The 18,525-nt window shown below is 36.4% G+C and overlaps 3 protein-coding genes across 5 annotated transcripts in view; 2 read left to right on the top strand and 1 right to left on the bottom strand.

The window, feature by feature from the left end:
- Nucleotides 1-882: 882 nt before the first annotated feature.
- LOC100182330 (galanin receptor type 1-like) lies at nt 883-9,852 on the top strand. The gene is made up of 6 exons (XM_002120086.4): nt 883-984; nt 3,831-4,060; nt 4,557-4,845; nt 5,098-5,260; nt 6,235-6,355; nt 8,621-9,852. The coding sequence occupies exons 1-6, from the start codon at nt 936-938 to the stop codon at nt 9,107-9,109; spliced, it is 1,341 nt and encodes a 446-aa protein (XP_002120122.1). The 5' UTR covers nt 883-935; the 3' UTR covers nt 9,110-9,852.
- On the bottom strand, nt 9,141-14,214 carry LOC100179998. The gene is made up of 9 exons (XM_002120152.5): nt 14,040-14,214; nt 13,421-13,746; nt 13,051-13,148; nt 12,357-12,496; nt 11,517-11,743; nt 11,301-11,416; nt 11,030-11,171; nt 10,113-10,207; nt 9,141-9,431 (listed from the first exon to the last, which is right to left on the bottom strand). The coding sequence occupies exons 1-9, from the start codon at nt 14,060-14,062 to the stop codon at nt 9,231-9,233; spliced, it is 1,368 nt and encodes a 455-aa protein (XP_002120188.4). The 5' UTR covers nt 14,063-14,214; the 3' UTR covers nt 9,141-9,230.
- A 776-nt stretch (nt 14,215-14,990) lies between these two features.
- Nucleotides 14,991-18,525, top strand: part of LOC100185355 (calpain-1 catalytic subunit-like) — a 13,197-nt gene continuing 9,662 nt past the window's right edge. For 2 of the 3 annotated variants that reach the window (XM_026834230.1, XM_026834229.1), the window contains exons 1-4: nt 14,991-15,200; nt 16,529-16,721; nt 17,247-17,316; nt 17,752-17,879. In XM_026834230.1, coding sequence (XP_026690031.1) covers nt 15,049-15,200; nt 16,529-16,721; nt 17,247-17,316; nt 17,752-17,879 — 543 coding nt within the window. In that variant the 5' untranslated portion in view covers nt 14,991-15,048. Of the gene's footprint in view, nt 15,201-16,019; nt 16,219-16,528; nt 16,722-17,246; nt 17,317-17,751; nt 17,880-18,525 lie in introns of those variants that run through there. The other variant, XM_026834231.1, reaches the window with a different exon arrangement.

Genomic DNA, 18,525 nt, shown 5'->3' with positions numbered 1-18,525 from the left:
TTTATGAATATATAATAAGAAAGTTTTCATAAAACTGTTTATTCATACATAGTATTGCTGGGTAAGATGGGACACCTNTAGCACATATTATCCAAATACAGTATTCTGATCGTTTTTTAAACATNTAACAACGGTCTATGGGAGTCGTGAGGAAATGGTTTTATAATTCTTTGAATGCTTTTTTAATACCAAATGGGACGACAAAATAGAATGAAAAGGTGTCCCATTTTCTCCCACCCTACTATACATAGCTCTTGCGAATATCTCCCGCTTTATTTTGACTAACAATTCATATGTGAAAATTTATGAAATAAATCCGCCTGTGTTCCCAACCGAACACTTTATATTAGCAAAGGTAATTGGTATTACTCCATTCTCAAATTTGACGCCGGGTTTATTTCGCAGCTAATGGGCTTAATCACGGTGCGGCTTGGCCATGTTTGCATTTTCGCTTGGGCAATATAGTCAAAATAATTATAACCGTGTTGGACTTTGTGAAAGTCTGTGAGCGTTTAGCCATAGCTCATGTATTATGCAGTATGGCTGATTGACCGTACAGACTTTTTTCCATATCGGATCGAATTACTGCGACTATTGGATTTCATTATCCGAGCCATTTTTTGCGACAGTGGCAACAGAGTAGGTGGGCAATCGATGCTTTCTGTTGGTGCTGCAATTTTGAGTTGATTTGAAATGATTTTTTGGTATAGGGTGGTTTATATATGCAGTTTAATAGCAGTATATATCGAAAACCGCACTAAATTTTCCAGTGGCTTTTAGACGAAGTATTATTTCAGTATCTGTATAAAAATCTGTTTTAATTAACCATTTCCTAACTAAAAATGCACAATAAAAAAACAATTATTTTTTTTGCCATTTCGCAGAACAAATCTAAAATCTAACTTGTTATTACGAAAAGGTGTTTATAGTTTAAAATGGATACCGAACAGCCAAACGAAACTACGACAGCTGTACACCCCAACAGTAAGTAACATTATACATTTATAAATAGATTAATATTTTTGTAGAATTTTTTGGTAGAAAAAAATTTTAACATAAAATTTGTAACAAAATTGCATCAGTAAATAACTGTTTTTTAATGACTCTCGCAACTGCATTTTTATGACTTTTTTATCTCTGGAACAATTTGTATATAGTGGGTGGGGAAGATGGGACACCTCTAGCACATATTGTTTAAATATCCTGATCGTTTTTTAAACGATTAACAACGGTCTATAGAAGTCGTGAGGATACAGTTTTATAATTCTTTGAATGTTCTTTATTTACTACCAAATACGACAAAAATAAAATAAAATGGTGTCCCAACTTCCCCCACCCTACTATATACGCGGTTTCTATTTCAGCTTTACATAGACGATAGCATAGGTGTGTAGACTTACAGCAGTTTTATGTTTCTGTTGTTAATAATTCATGAACACAACAAATAATATTGCTAAAATATGCACTCTAAGTGGTAGCGCAAAACCCAACGTATTTAATCAAGATGTCAGGATTTTATGTTTGCCTTGTAGAACCTGCATTGAAACGCAATAAAGCACGACCGCCAAATGCGTTTTAAAATACCAAAGAATTACCGTTTGCTGCCTTTATTTAAGATTATGGAAAGACGTGAATTGTTCGTTTATTTTTGCTTTTATTTACGTTTATTTCCGACAGCGAATATTTAAACGGCTAAGTTCTGTGGGGCCGGTAAACCATATTATACTGAAGTGACTTCAGTACCTCTAAAATTAAACGCTAAATTGTACACCACCATAAATACCTTTAACAGGTGAATCTGCTAAAATATTCAAAAGCACCAAATAATACAACAGCAGCATTAGATAATGTACTCGCTGTTCTCACAAGTCGAAAAACCTGCTGTCAGTTGAATCGACACCCCATAGCGCTGGTCACGACTTTTCATTATGTTTCGACATAAAAATGATTGGTGCCAAAAAGTAATGTAATGTGCGTTAAGATGGGTTGTCTAAAAAGTAATGTGTGTTAATATGGGTTACCGCGTTCGCACAAAAATCTCCGAATTTCTGATCGTTCTTTGAACAATTAACAACGCGCTTTTACGAGTCGTGTGAATAGTGTTACTTAATTCTGTAAATGTTCTTTGTTTACTACCAAACAGCACGATAAATTTAAAAAAGTGTCTCATCTTACCTCGCCCTACTGTAAAAGAATTTGAATCGCTTGCTTGTTTTACCCAATACTCGTTATAGTCTGATATGATACACAAATACAATAATAGTTTTCGTGTTATATATCGAAAAAATAAGATCTGTTTGAAACGTCTGTGTTTAAAGGCAATATACTCTAATGTACCGTTTATCCGTATGGGACGCATTTGCAATAAAAATGTAAAAACCAATGTCAAATCGACCAACGACATTCCAGGCAATTTATCTTTTAGTGTCTCATAAGCTATATATTATATAGCAACAAAGTTGCATTGGAAAAAAAAGAACAAAATTGAGATCGAGTTGACAAGCGACATTTTTATAACCTGTTAAGAATAGAGTTTTCTTATGAATCATACACGCTTGTATCATTTTCGTTATCAAATACATTATACACAAAGTTGACTAAGTTCGTGCCAAACGTCTAGACAAAATTTACATCGAGACTCAATTTTCTATGCCACATAATACACACCGAACAAACGCATCGCTGTATCAAGAATGCTTATCTGTTCTTCTTAATGCAGTTATGCGCAATTTATACATTTCATTTTTTATGTCCCACACTGTCAGATACTGTCAATTTGGATATTTTGGAGGCACAGAACACCAGTGCAACGCGGAAAGATCAGATAATAAACATATAGTAGGGTGAAGACACCTTTAGCCAATAATATCCAAATACACTGATCGTGTTTTAAATGATCAACAAAAATCTATGGAAGTCGTGAGAAACGGTTTTATAATTCTTTCAATGTTCTTTGTTTACTACCAAAAGGGACGAGAAAAAATAACGACAAGTTGTCCCATCTTCCCAACTTCACTATACAAAACAATTACCTGCCAAAGCACTTACAGATTATAAGGATCACGCTTCACCCAGTATAATGTAGCTACCGTAACGCGTACACTAATTGGCGATCTGAGAGCCCTAAACTAGCATGCTTTTTGGCATGTATCGATCAAAAACCGCGTTACAGCCGTTGTTCGCCATCCTTGCGTGCTTGGACCAAAGCCCATGTAGAAACCTAGCCAGTAATTGAATCCCCTCCAAGCCTTCAATGTCACTGGTACTAAGCAATCGAATTGCGGGAAAGCGAACGCGTCTTTGTCGTGTTTAAAACATTTTACTCTTCACGAAGCGTTCAATTTATCTTCACAACAAGGCATGCGGTCAACATAACGATCTATTCGCGTTTGCCGACGCATTTCAAACTCGCATATAAAATGGCAACAAGAAAAAATTAAAGAAAAACAACAAAAGTTTAAAAGCAACAAAACATATTTTTAAATTTGACATGTACAGTAAAATGGGGGGAGATAGGCAACCTTTTCATTCCTTTTTCACGTCCCATTGGGTAATAATAAAGAACATTCAAAGAATTATAAAACCATATCCTCAGGACACCCATAGACCGTTGTTAATTGTTTAAAACAGGATCAATATATTTGAATATTTTGTGCTAAAGGCGTCCCATTACTTTACAATATTATACATACCGAAGTAAAAAGTTATAAAAAAATGTTTCGATTTACTGTACTAGATAATAGGTACCAAAAGTTTTTATTCCCATAGTAAATCTAAAAAAACAAAAATGTTTCCAACTACCAAAATAATCCAATATTTTTTTCTTACAGCAAACGTAAAAAATAACTTCGAAATTATGGTGCAAATTTCGGAGGCTTGGCAGATCGTGATCCCGATCGTAATTGGCGTTGTTTTGTTCATCGGACTTGTCGGTAACTCTCTGGTCATCTATGTCACTGTCACGACACAGCGAGCCATTAAACACCCAGTGCATAGCATGCTGGTGCTCAATTTAGCAGCCGCGGATTTAATATACCTTATAGCAAGCGCGCCATACCAGGTAACTGTATAATATATGAATTATTTATATTATAACAACAATGAAAAAATGCGGCAAATATCGATAGTGCAATATAGTCAGGTGAGATAAGACAAGATGTCCCGTTTGGTTTTAAACAAAAATTACTACAGAATTATTTGACCGTATAGCAACGCGACTTCAAAAGAGCGTTGTTAATTGTTAAAAAAACAGTAAGGAATTCCTTAAATATAGGATTTAGGTGCTTACACTATCCCATCTTACTCCACAGTATGGTAGGGTGGGGGAAGATGGTACACTTTTTCACTTTATTCTTTTGTCCCATTTGGCAGTAAACCAAGAACATTCAAATAATTAAAAAACCGTGTGCTCTGGAACCCCTAAACCATTGTTAATTGTTTAAAACACGATCAGAATATTTGGATATCATGTTCCAAAGGTGTCACATCTTTCCCTACTATATTATATATTGTCAATATATAAAACAGAATTATCTTTACGAATTTCTCTTCAACAGGCGATGTCCAATTCGCCCATCTCGCTGGGTGTTGACAGTTTTCTCTGCCCTAGTCTCCACTTTATTAGCGTACTTACAATGTCAGTTGGAATCTTCACTATGTGCGCTCTTGCGTGGATGAGGTTCATGGCTCTCATTGTTCCGTTCCGCTTCCAGGGAAGCATGATGTCCACGAGGACGTTCGGCTGTATTGTCCTCGTTGTTGTATGGGTGATTAGCTGCGTAGTCTCCACGCCAAATCTAGTTTACTACCGACCGAAACCGGATGAATCCGGACCGAACCAGACAGGTAAAAAACCTAAACCAGGCTTGTTAAAAAAATCACGTATTTTTGCCAGTGTTGTTTTTCTTATTTAACAGCGAGCCATTACTCATATAAAATTGATTACCACAACAGCGATTTCCACTTTGGAATTTTCCATGACGTCAACTAATAGTATATACACGGTTGGAAAAAGTCCTTTAATTTGACGGTATCATGAACTCATTACCACTGCTTTAAAATAATGACTTCTTTATAACGATCTCATTATATATGCAGACCGCTTGGCCGGAATATGCGAATGGACGGACGGAAAGGCTGCCGACGATTATGCGATTGCATTATTTGTGATTACATACCTAGTTCCCTTTCTTTTGGTTGCAAACTTTTACTTTTTTATCGGAAGAGAAGTTTGCTATCTTGTCAACAGACCTCGACGAGTGTAAGTTAATTTTTCTATATTTGTTATTAAGAACCGTATGGTTTCGAGGTTAAATAATGCACTCAATGCGAATAGACGTTTAGAATATAAGTCGGTCGGCAGAATTACATTTAGTAGAGTAGGGAAAGACAGGACACTTCTAGCATATAATATCTAAATCACATAATGTGTTTTAAACAATTAAGAACAGTCTATACTAGCTGTGGGGATACGGTTTTATAACTCTTTGGATGTTTTTGTTTACTACCAAATGGCACGAGAAAATAGAATGAAAATGTGTCCCATCTCCCCCCCGTTCTACTATAAATACTTTGCAAAAGATGCTGCCACACATGATTAAAACCCATTGTACAATCAGGAGCGTTTTAACTGAACGTTGAAATTGGATATATAAACATATTAAAACTGGACAGATGGTATTTAACAGGTGTTTGAGTACAAAAACACTTAATGAGGTGAGGTATACCTAACACGGCGTATTATGCACAAAATAATTGTTTTTTATTGATCATTTTGCAAATGGAAACCTACGTTACAGGCATTCCATTAAATGTTGTGCTCAATGCAAAATTACTATTTAGGCAAAAACAAATTTCTAAGTCGATATTGCATTTACAATATTACTTTCATATGTATTGATCTGCGTGTATTATTTCGATCCGTTACAAGATATATGCAACTGACGTCGTATACTGTGTTTCGGGTAGTACAATAACGAGTCTACAATCTAATTTAAACGGAATCGGTGAGATCACGCGTATTCCCTATGGGCCAGGATGACTTATTGATGCGGACAAGTTTAAGTCAAAACATCGTTTCATCTGAAAGCCAAAATTCTATAGCTCCAACCACGGCCGCTGCCCGCCGCCGCACGCGTAATTGTACAAGTAAATGAGATGCTGGCTTTAAATTATTCTTGATGACTTACGTCAGTGAATTTCGGAAATCTAATCTTATTCTATGTTCGTCACCAGGGATATAGTGGGGGGCAAGAATGAACAGAAGGAGTACACGAAAACAACGATCATGGTCCTATGCTTGAATATTGCTTTTCTCCTATGCTGGTTTCCCCACCATTTGTATCGCATGATGAAGGTATTGTTATAATAATAATAACTTCATTTGTCTTTCCGATTACCATAGCGAAAATGTTGAAATATTTTAAACGAAAATACAAGATATAGCGACGAAGCAGCAGTTGTTAAAACACGCTTACAGTTAAATATTTACATTTAATTGGAAGAAAATAGGCGTAGTCAGTGAACAACTTTATCTTTATATAAATTAGGTTGGGGTAAGATGGTACATGTGGTAGTAAACAAAAAATATGTACAGAATTGTGTAACCGTATTCTCGCGACTCTCAAACAGCTTCGTAAATTGTTCTAAACGCGATTAGGAAATATAAGACATAACAGGCAAATGTTCCAACTTACCCCACAATAATACATTTAAATAATTACACAAATGAAAAAATACACAAATGCCTTGACCTTTGGACGTTGTCCGAAAAAAAAGTGCTTTTGTTCAGTTAACGAAAGTGTGACTATGTTATCAAAATGGGGTATAATGGGCCAACTCAAGCCTAAACCACCGTTCCCCAGCTAGTGTGCCTGGTCATAGGACTCACGCTTTTAGAATATAGTATATAGTACTGTGTGGTAAGAATAGAGTATAGTACTGTGTAAACAACTTTATCAAATAACCTTCAAATATCATGTTCCTGTTTTGAACAACTAACAACGGTATATGGGAGTTGTGAAAATACGGTTTTATAATTCTTTGAATGTTCTTTGTTTACTACCAAACGGGAAAATAAAATAGAATGAAAAGGTGTCCCATCTTCCTCCACCCTACTGTAATATCAAATTTAACAAAATTGTACATTATAAAGTTGTATGGAATTACTGCACAAAATTTTAAGACAAAAGCCTCCATTAACCTATATAGTGCAGAATATATATAACCTTTTCTTAAGGATTTGGGCACTCTCGAAATTAAGGCTTAATCTATAATACACTAATTCGTGACGTCATCTGTCGTTTTAACGTCAGCATTATTTGCAGTAAAAGTTTTTGTGTGTTTAACGATCTGACCCGTATCGTATTTTTAGTTCGCTTGTTACCTATTTTTAAATAAGTCGAAGGCTTAACGCATTATAGAACCAACATATTAAAACAACAATTACCTATACAGCCAACATTAATATTAATCTGTTGTTTATTAATATAAATATACTTTTGGTAAAAACGTCAAATAAATGAAGATTCTTCGTAGAAACGTCGTTTATATATATAGTCTCGTGGTTTTGCTTGACGGTTATGTATCGGACGATATTTTGTCAGGGGTTTTTAAACTACACAACTGTCTTTGTCAATAATTCAACCGTTCTTTATCCTCAAGGGTATTTATTATGATTTTATTTGTGATGGGCATTTGTTTTAAGTATTTTTATTACTAATTTACCGCTCCACTGAAGAAGTATATAACTCTTATATAAAGATAGCTCTACCCGTCTATACCGTAACCTAATTTCAAATGTCAATCATTCCTGGTCTGATGGTTTGGTCCAAGTGCATTTAAACAATCCATTGGTCCAAGTATATTTAAACATGCGGTAGCCTGTATTATGTCTAGCTTTCACTTTTGTAGACTTAACATACGTTATTTATGGGTATAATGTTACTGATATACACATGTATTCCTGTACTCCGAGGTGCAAAGTATACAACTTATTGGAAACAGCAGGAAAACACGTTCCAACCGATCTAAAACCGGCGCCGACAAGAAGTGTTTCGGCAGGCTACTACGCAGCAATCAGCGCGAAAATGCGCATTATTGGGCTAGCTTTGGGCCCCTAACACGTAAACTGCGTACATAGTAACGACTTTAGTTCGCCGTGTACTCTGCATCGAATTACCCGACAGAACAAAATTAAACTAAAAGTTCTGTATAGAGCTACGAATGTTTAACATAGAAGTATAACATAATTAGGATGCGCCTATATAACCATTTTTTATATTATGGTTTAAAGGTATAGCTTCTATATATAGCTATCAGACTTACATGTGTATGATGTGTCTGATATAGCCGCTTTCTTAATTTATAGTAGGGTGGGGGGGGGATGGGACACCTTTAGCACATAATATCTAAACATCCTGATCTTGTTTTAAATAATTAACAGCGGTCTATGGGAGTCGTGAGGATAAGATTTTGTAATTCTTTGAATGTTCTTTGTTTACTACCAAATGAGACGAGAAAATAAAATGAAAAATTTTAAATCTCCCCCCGCCCTACTATATGTAAATATTTTGGATTGTTGAGCGTCGTTTTAATTCATTTCGTTTTTGTCGTTTTTCAGATATCTGGAAACTATTCAAACCTCTACAATGACGTAAATAAGTGGATAACAACGGCTACAATAGAACAAGTGGGCGCGTGTATGTCATACATGCATAGTTGCATTAACCCAGTTATATACACGTTTGCTGCACCGGGATTCCGTCGCAGTCTCCTGGAATCCATAACCGGTAGACGCTGCAACAATAATAGCGAAATTACCGAGTCATGCCATGCAAGGCGAAACCGCAGACGCCGTGGCGCCAGCCATTCCAACTGCGCGCCACGAAAGTCGAGCCACGACGCCGTACAAATGCTGGCCATCACGCACCACGAGCCCCCAACCTGTGTAAGCCGTTTGCCTTCTCCTCTGCTATCCGTATCTCCATTTCCGAACCCTAATCTATCACCGGAGAAGCGGAGTCTTACAGAGCAGACCAATGACCAATCCGGGACGAATTCTGTGAATCCAGAAACGCGAAACGGAGGCAAAGTTGACGAGGTCGTGTAGTACTTAACAACGCTATACTCACAACTGGGCATAAGTTCATTCGCGTTTAATACTACCGCAAATACAAGGATTTAAAAGGCGTTCAAAAACACGTTTACTGGAAAGTCATTGCACAAAGAGGTCAGACCAGCGACAACGGACACTGCCAGTAATCTATTCTGCATTCCACTCGTCCGGACGGTGGCGCAGCAGAGCCATTTATGCGCACACACTTGCACTTGAAGTAGGTCCTTTCTTCGCCGCCCTCTGTCGTCCTTCTCGTCTCCATGGAACCGACAAATCCTGAAGAGCTTGAACAAGTCGCCCCGGTAATGATAAAATTCTGCAATGTGGAAAAATCTTCAGAACCGAGAAAAGAATGCGAACGAAAAATTTACAGAGCCAGTCAGAGAATGCTCGTTTCAAACCTGGGCGTTAATATATTGTTGTACAGTTTTTGATTAATTGTTGTTTTATTTTTGGTTGTACCTATGCTTGCTTTCGTAGTTTTTATCACATGCATATTTTATTTCACTCGCCAGAAGAATAACATTGTTGTTAAGTTCCTATTCTGTATTACTGTTATTATTAACACTATACGGTTCGACTGTTCCTTCACGAAACCGACGACTTGTCATTTAGTTTTTGCATCAATACAAAAAGTGAAGAAAACGCATCAGGTATGTAACTGTTTAAATTCCTAGAAAAATCACCAAAAACGCCCAAGAGTATTTAAAGCATTAAACTAAAGCAATGGCATGTTATAGCTATGATTTTTTTTAAATGGTTAATTTGTGAAAATCCATGAAATACACAGCTTAGCCAAACTTGCCTGAAAAAGGGGAGAGAAACTTTGCCGCAGTGATACAATGTTTCAGAAAGGAGTTTAATAATTATGTGGTATTATGTGCAAATTTTATATTTGCCGTTCATACATTTGCTGGTTTTGACGAATTACATCACTTGCGTCGTTACGTCACGTGTACTATTTACTCACGTCACATGTATTTTTGACGTCACTTACCTCATCTGCGTAGTATTCCCCACTGTCCGTTACATCTTGCACCGATGAGCTGCCGATCGAAAAGCTTTCGTGTCTGCATCTGGCCATCGCTTGGCCTGAGTGAATATATAAGCTATATAGCTACGTCGTAAATGCTAAATACTATAGTAGGGTAGGAGAAGACGGGACACCTTTAGCATATTATATCTAATTATCCTGATCGTGTTTTACACAATTAACAACAGTTTATGGGATTCGTGAAGATAAAGTTTTATAATCTTTTAATGTTCTTTGTTTACTATTCAATGGGACAAAAAATAGAATGAAAAGGTGTCCTGTATCTTCACTACCCTACTATATATAAATAAATGACATATTAATAACTCACTACGAGTGTAAGAGGGTTACTGTTTTTTCTTCGTATATTTTACATCATTTTTAAGCGATGGGCGTTATGTGTCTTGCTCGTGCTTAGCTCTTATTGGTTGTCTAAATTATTAGCAATACATTTAAAAAGAACAAATATCAAGAAAATAATGCCCTCACAAAGTTACATACGCGGCAGCTCATTACACCTCGTGGTACAGCAAACGATGTGTATGAAACAGATCGCTCATGTCTAAACGACGTCTTTTATTTGCCCCGTGATGCATCGATAAGTAATATATATAGTAGGCGGGGAAGATGGGACACGTTTTTATTCTTTTTTTTTTCGTCCCATTTGGTAGTAAACAAAGAACATTCAAAGAATTATAAAACCGTATCCTCATGACTTCCATAAAATGTTGTTAATTGTTTAAAACACGATCAGGATATTTGTTTATTTGTGCTAAAGATATTCCATCTTCCCCCACCCTACTATACTTGTTTAATCATTCATGTATTGAAATGCCTTGCCCATGTGGATTCACTTATAGTCCAAATGGTGATAATTTTACCTGAAAGGCTACCGAATATATTTTCCACTTCGCTCGTGTTCAACGAAGTCATAACCTCGGTCAGCTGACGTCGGATTTCCTGATTGTCTATTTCCAATTGGCTTCTAGTCGTTTTCGCTAAGTCCGCCCTCAGATCGATAATCTGTGGTGGTGGAATATTTACAGTGTGGTTAGAATTAAAAGGCGAGAAAAGTGTTCTCAAAATGAAACTATAAATTTTGACAAAACAGAACCGTAGCGAAATGTGATTATTTTAGACATGTGTACTTACCGTTGCATTTTGTTTTAAGAGACTGTTGTTTAGTAAGACGTCTTCTGCTTGCATGGTTTGTTTTAAAAGTTTGACTTCATTTTCGAGATCAATAAATCTTTCTTGATCAATCGCGTCTGAAAAACCGCAGTCAGATTACTACAGAGGATTCATTCTTAATTAAGCCAGCGACTTCTTGCGTGATTAAAAATTGTAATCTAAATCCTATAAGCTTACTTGGAAAGTTCAGAGGCCTCAGAAGACCGATGAAAAATAGAAACACTAAGATCAATGACAGCAAACTAATTAAGACCGCAGTGATCATGCCCGCAATTAATGCGCAAGCACATTTTTGACCAACTACTGGTCGTGTCGACCGAATTTTGGAGAAGGAAGAACTGTCCAACGTGTTCTGGATTGGACTGGCTGCTCGTATACCGGTATACATCGGGTTCTGCCTTTCCCTAAAAAATAAAGGTATTTAAAATATTGAACACTGCAGTAGTACATCCAACAACGACGTTAACTGACTGGTACGATTAGAATACGAAATTAATACAATCTATCCAAACACGACAATGACACTGAATTGCAATTACCGATCACCGTCAAGATAAGGAAAAGGACTGACGGCTCGAAGTCCTGTGCTGATACATCGTGGGTACCTGTCATTTCTCAACATATTTCAGAAAAAAATCAATTACTTACTACGCCTTAAAACCTTTTGCAAAACGCGTATAAAGCAAAAAAGACATCTAACGGATCGAATTTTCGAACCAAATTCATCATAACACATTACAGACGATTAAGGCCGCCATAACAATCAACATAATGTGAAACCCAACCCCATCTATTCTTTGCGGTTACACACAACTTGCTCACAATGGTCATCGGATAGCGAAAGGGCCTTTTACCCCACCTGCCAAAGTCTGCTTTATGCTGCACTGCGCACGCAGCGTAAAAACTGTTCCTGTCAATTTGAAAATCAATACCGAATAAATTAGGGGCTCTTCGGAAATTTTTCGTGACAGTCGATGGCACAAAATTGTTCAAACGCAACCCTAAGCCATTATATACCTGGTGTTAGTGCGCGGATCTTGCTGAGATGATACGACTGATTTAGGAGACTGCTGGGAAATCGAGTTGATCTGAGGGCACGGGTATGCGTTGCTGATCGTCGTATTTCCTGCGCAGTCTGATTTGTTGTCAACGTGTATCTGAAAATATATTATATATCATTCTAAATTCTTTACACTTTTTCTCACTAAACATTTGCCAAAAAATGCTGACCTGCGGCATATTCACAACGCAAATGTATACAGTAACAGCTAATAAAACCTGCAGTCCACTCCACGCGCGCAAACTTCGACTAAACTAAACCTGCCTCTCTGAAAGCAGGATTTACGTTGGAAATTCAGGACTTTGTGAGGCGGTCGCTACCGTATGATGTAATCGCTTTATCGACAAGCCGCATGGTCGGCAGTATAGTAGTCCCTTCAAATGCACGTGCATTTAGGGCTGTCGCTGACTGGCGGATTATATCTCCGGATTATGAACTCGTCTTATTGAAAACCCAATGTCGTCATACTAGGGGTACAGGCTAATGACGTAGTATAAAATACGGAAAAGGAAAATAGTTTTAAAAAAATAGTTAAACCATAGAGATTTTCCCGTCATCAGTATTTAGGCGCTATATTTAAAACACCATTCAGGAGTATATAGTAACAAGCTACTCAGTATGCGACATACCATATACAATTAAGAAACTTACGTTTTCCATTAATTCTTCGTAATCATGAATTGCCAGATTGCTCGGGAATTTAGTGGCAGCGTAATGCACACTGTTGTGGTCTATTGGTCCGTGAACATCTGTAATTAATAAAAGGTAGGCATAGTTTGGTGGAGTAGGTTAGTATATGTTTTCGTTATATTTTATCGTTCCATTTGGTAGTAAACAAACATTATACACAGAATTATATAACCGCAGCGCAGCGTCTATATAAAAGAACGTTGTTAATTGTTCAAAACACGACCGGAAACTTTTCTAAACACCACCAGGGGATTTAGGTGATAACGGCATTCCATCTTATATCCCACACTACTATAACATTGCTGGTAAAAACATAACATTTCACTTCTACCTGTCAAAAGAGGTTCAACTGTCGACGTGGCCCATGAGATTGTATCAAAGTCCATAGAAGCAGTCTTTTTCATTTTCAAATTTCCCAACTTTTTGCGGCTTGGTTTTGCAGGCGGGTGCTGCCTGAGATCGTCACAAGAAGCACTAAGTTTCGCATGCTGGTTGTTATTGTTGTGAGAAAGACGTTTTGCATTTGCGTCTTTGCTGCGTGTTAGCACTTTTGGCGGTAATGGCACAGCAGGTAATGGAGAGTCTGCTCTTCTGACTTCTTTCATATCGTTGAACCTGGCCGCTGGCAAAGGCGTCAAAAGCAGGGTAGCCTCGGTACTGAAATATAAATGTGGAGGTTACAATTTTATGTGGATTTAGTAACGATTCAGGTTTCCCAAATTTTATCATGTCTTTGATATATAGTAGGTCGGGGTAAAATGGTCCACGTTTTCACCCCCCTTTATCGTCCCGTTTGGTAGTAAACAGCTGTTTGCTGTCGCTAATCGGTAAAACACGATTGGAAAATATAACGGTATAACCTGCTAGCAGTATATCGGTAATTCCAAAGTGTGTATGTTCATGAACGAGACAAAACAGTACAATGTGCGTAACGATATGCGACGACTTACCATTTCGTGTTCTCAGATTCCATCTTTAGAAATACGATAAACTGAAATCACTACATGCAGGTTTGTAAGTTAACAAACGAATTTCTTTCTCACTTTATCGTTTCTTTACATTTTTTATTTAAAACTTCGAATTTCAAACTGCCATAGTCTCATTCTGCTGATTCACTGTATACCAATACTATATTCTTAAGTGTAGCCGGCATATACAAACAGCACGCAAACAAAGGCGTTTTATCGCAACGCCCAAGGGGTAATTGTAGGTTTACATTCCCATGAACATACCGAAATTATTTATCGTTCATTCAGGTGACTTGTCACAAAATAGCAGCTTGAAAAAATATTCATGGTTTGGCTTGGACAAATTCAGGGATCAATGTCAAAATGTGGCTGTCCTAAATTTATGGTTATGTTAAATGTGATAAAAATTTTTATGTTTAAACCACGCGTTTTGAATAATGGTATTTCGGCTATGTATATATGAAACAAAGTCTAGGCTATAGGTCATTTTAGGTTTGCGGTATCGAATTTCATATCTGTACTAACGCGTTTAATGTTAGCATATTGCTTAAATAACTATTGCTAGTGCAACGTTGGTTCAACAACTAGGTGTTTCTGTACCGCAACCTGGAGTTTCCCTTCTTAAATTCTTGTGATCAAATCTGTTTGAGGGGGCGATAGCGGGAGCTTGAATTTACTGTTTTGCAACGAATAAACAAACGCGATAGGACATTATCAGATCCTGTTGTCTATTCCACCAACTCATTCTCGTGTTTTAACTGTGTTATAAATTGCGAAAATCCCCGTTTTATCAAATGAAATAATGTGTGGATGTACAACCACCAGGTGACGCTGTGTCGTATATAAGAAATTGTTTTGGTCTGAATCACCAGAACAGTTTCAGTCGCTGTAAAGTTTGGTCTGTTACTAAGTTGTGTGACAGTGTTGTTAGTATTATTTCGAAGAAACTTTACAACAAACAGGTCATTACTTTCAGGGAATTAGATATAAAATGAGTAAACAGACAGAAGCAAGTTCTGATGTTGCAGCAAAAGTGGAAACACCAAAAAAAGCAAGAGTTCTTGAAAAACGACGTTCCACCAAAACATTGCATAAACAAAAGAGCAATTTGATTGCAGTAAAAACCGCAGTGACAGTTACCCGGTGAGTTAAATGCAAGGAAGTACAGGTTAACAGATACCAAATGTCTTACCAGTTTTTGTTCCTTTACTTGAGCAAAACCTAACCTTCGTCAGGCTGCACATTTTTATTTTATTAACATTACAAATATATATATATATATAATTGAATTACATTTATAATAACAGGAGTAAGGGTGTATGATATAAATGCATTTTAACTCACTTGAGGTTTAAGTTGTGCACTATAGGCAGTTACTTACCACTGTAGAGCAACAGTAACTGAGTTACATGCCAATTCTAATACGTTTGCTTTAATTTTCTTTGTTATTTTATATGTTTAAAATTATTTGCTTACCGATTATTTTTCTAGTTGTTTATATTATAAAGGGACTTCACTACAGACTACAGCACAATGGCTATGATTCTGGGGTCCCTGATTGAACTAAAGATTTCGAACAGTTGCACGCGGTTGCAAACGGTTGCAGATATTTTTGGGAAACGCTACTCGGTCACAATAGATGTCAAATGACCGTACAAGTTTAACAAATCAACTTTTGGTCCAATGCCTCAAATGGTTTTTGAGTTATCGAAATAATCAAAATATCTGCAATCGCGCAATGGTTTTTTTACCATCACTCAAAAACCATTTAAGGTATTAACGACATTTGCTCCAACCCGGTGGTCACTTATGGGTTGCCAAATATTCAACCATACATACAAAAAATAAAAAATCCTTTCTAAAAATTCACCCACAAAGTAACATACATTCACAAATGGTAACTCAAAAGCTGGCATGAGGAGAATAAAACAGAACGACTGCCTTTTTCCCCGCCACAATAAAAAAACACGTTTTATTCTTTCATTCGTTTTTTAAAGGGGATAATTAGGGTAGGAGAATGCCGTATTATTACCAGAAAAAGACCATTCGACGCGCCATACCGGCTGCACCACGTTATGGTGGTGGTGGAGGTAGTATTGGTAAATATGGTCGTTATAATAGCAGTTCGGCACCAGTCTAAAGAAACTGGTGGACCAAAAAGGTAATTGTGTGTGGTTGCATGGTATATAAAGAGATGCCTAGGCTATACAAAATCACACAAGAATTTAGGTTTGGAAAAATTTGAACTGAAATTGTGAACTTGCAATTTAATTTATGTTTGAAATTTATTTGAATTTTAGTTCTATATGTTTTTAAAAAATTTTCCAGATTTTTTTTTCGTTTTTTTTTAAATATATTTGTTTTGGTGGTGTTGTTTTTGCATGCTTAACTTTATAATGATGCATGCTTAAAATATAAATTCCATTCTTTGCGCTATAACATAACCATGCAATAACAAAATTTATGTCCAGATACCAATGTGCCACCAAACAAAGGAACCCGCAAATTGACATCCAAAATAAAACAGTTTCTGAAGTTAAAGAAGAACTTGTTAGGAAGAAAATACTTTATGAAGATCCCGAGTTCCCAGCGGACGGGAATGCTCTCTTTTATAGCCCCCCACACCAGCGCCCACGAATGGACGTCGAATGGAAAAGGCCACATGTAAGTTTTTTAAAGTTATTCAGAAATAATAATTAATATTCTTTGGTTTGGATTTTTGAGTTGAGCAAATACATTTGATTTTTGATATATATATAGTAGGGTGAGGGAAGATGAGACACCTTTGACACATAATTATCAAATATCCTGATCGTGTTTTCAACAATTAACAACGGTCTATGGGAGCCGTGAGGATAAAGTTTTATAAAAAATCGTTGAATGTTTGTTTACTACCAAATTGGAAGAGAAAATAGATTGAAAAGGTGTCCCATCTTCCCCCACCCTACTATATATGGAATTTTTAAAGATTTTTTTGATGAATTTTAATATGAGTTATTTTTTATAGTATGATGAGTATTGAGTAGCCTATACTACTAAACAATTGTGTTTTGGGAATGAAATAACCCTGACCTAAATTGTGGAATATATTTATATTTTGTAACAATAGTACTTGGCCTCAAGTTGTAACAATAGTACTTGGCCTCAAAAAATGAATGGCTCATAATAAGGTATCCTTGTTTGCTGCAGGATATTTCTAACGACCCACAGCTGTTTGTTGGAGGAGCTAGCAGGTTTGACATCATGCAAGGAGAACTTGGTAAATATAAACACAATGATATGTTTTTTTCGTGAATTTTGATTTAAAACCAGAAAAACAGTTTGGCAGTATTGTTTACAAAAATGTTTGAACTCACCCTTATGGAGCAGTTTCTATTTTTTATCTTACTTCATTTTATTTTATGTTGGTTTTCCTTTATAACCTTTTGTAAATACATTTTACTCTGTCCCTCTTAGAAAAATAACCAGTAACCGTATGATATGAATGTAATGAATGTAAGACCTCAGTTTTTCTATAAATTAAAATTAAAGTTCATCTAAGTTTTGGTAAACAATTGTTTAGTTTTCCTCTTACTTTTATGTCGTTTTGTATGACATAGCCCACATAGGCCTATTAACACATTTGCATTTTGTATAGTTTTCAAACAAACCCACATAAAGTATACGATAACATGTACACAACCAATTTATCCAGGTGACTGCTGGTTGCTGGCAGCAATAGCATCTTTATCACTAAATGATGACCTTCTGTATCGTATCATCCCACCAGACCAAAGTTTTTCTCAAGACTACTGTGGCATGTTCCACTTCCAATTCTGGCAGGTGATTTAGTGCTGACCTATTACATGGTTACCATTCGCATCTGTTGTTGTCCATTAATCGCTGTTCAAATATATTATGTGTGCTCTATAGGGTCACTTATATATTTTCCATATGTTGCTGTTCTATTTATGAATTTGTGGTACAAACATACGAAATTGAATTGTGTTTTAAGTTCTTGGATTAATTATTGAAAATTGTTACTAATATCAAAAGTTTGTCTATGTTATGTATGAGATATTTATCATTTTTAATAACATTTTATTTTTACATTATTGAAACTGTCCCACTATATCAATGGTATAATCTTAAAACTTTAACTGCTGGTGTACATAAGCTGATAATGGTAATATTAAACATATGACTCATTTTATCAGCCAAGTCAAGTGTAACTATCTTATCTTTTAATGATAAGTCATATATGCTAACCAAACACAGCCTGTATAATTAACCCACGCATGGTAACCCCCATATATGTGTGTATGTCCGGCGCAGTGGTTAAGTGGTTAGCGCGCCTGCCTCTAACTCAGTGGAAATGGGTTCAAGGGTCATCGCTGCTACCTTAGCGAACGTATGTCTTTGGGCAAGACACTTAACGGCAATTGCTTCAACCTAGTGGGCCGTAATGGGTTGTCCAAATTATCATCCA

The sequence above is a fragment of the Ciona intestinalis genome, chromosome 4 (assembly GCF_000224145.3).
Source record: "Ciona intestinalis chromosome 4, KH, whole genome shotgun sequence".
Taxonomy (NCBI): domain Eukaryota; kingdom Metazoa; phylum Chordata; class Ascidiacea; order Phlebobranchia; family Cionidae; genus Ciona; species Ciona intestinalis.
This window is presented reverse-complemented; position numbering and strand designations above follow the sequence as displayed.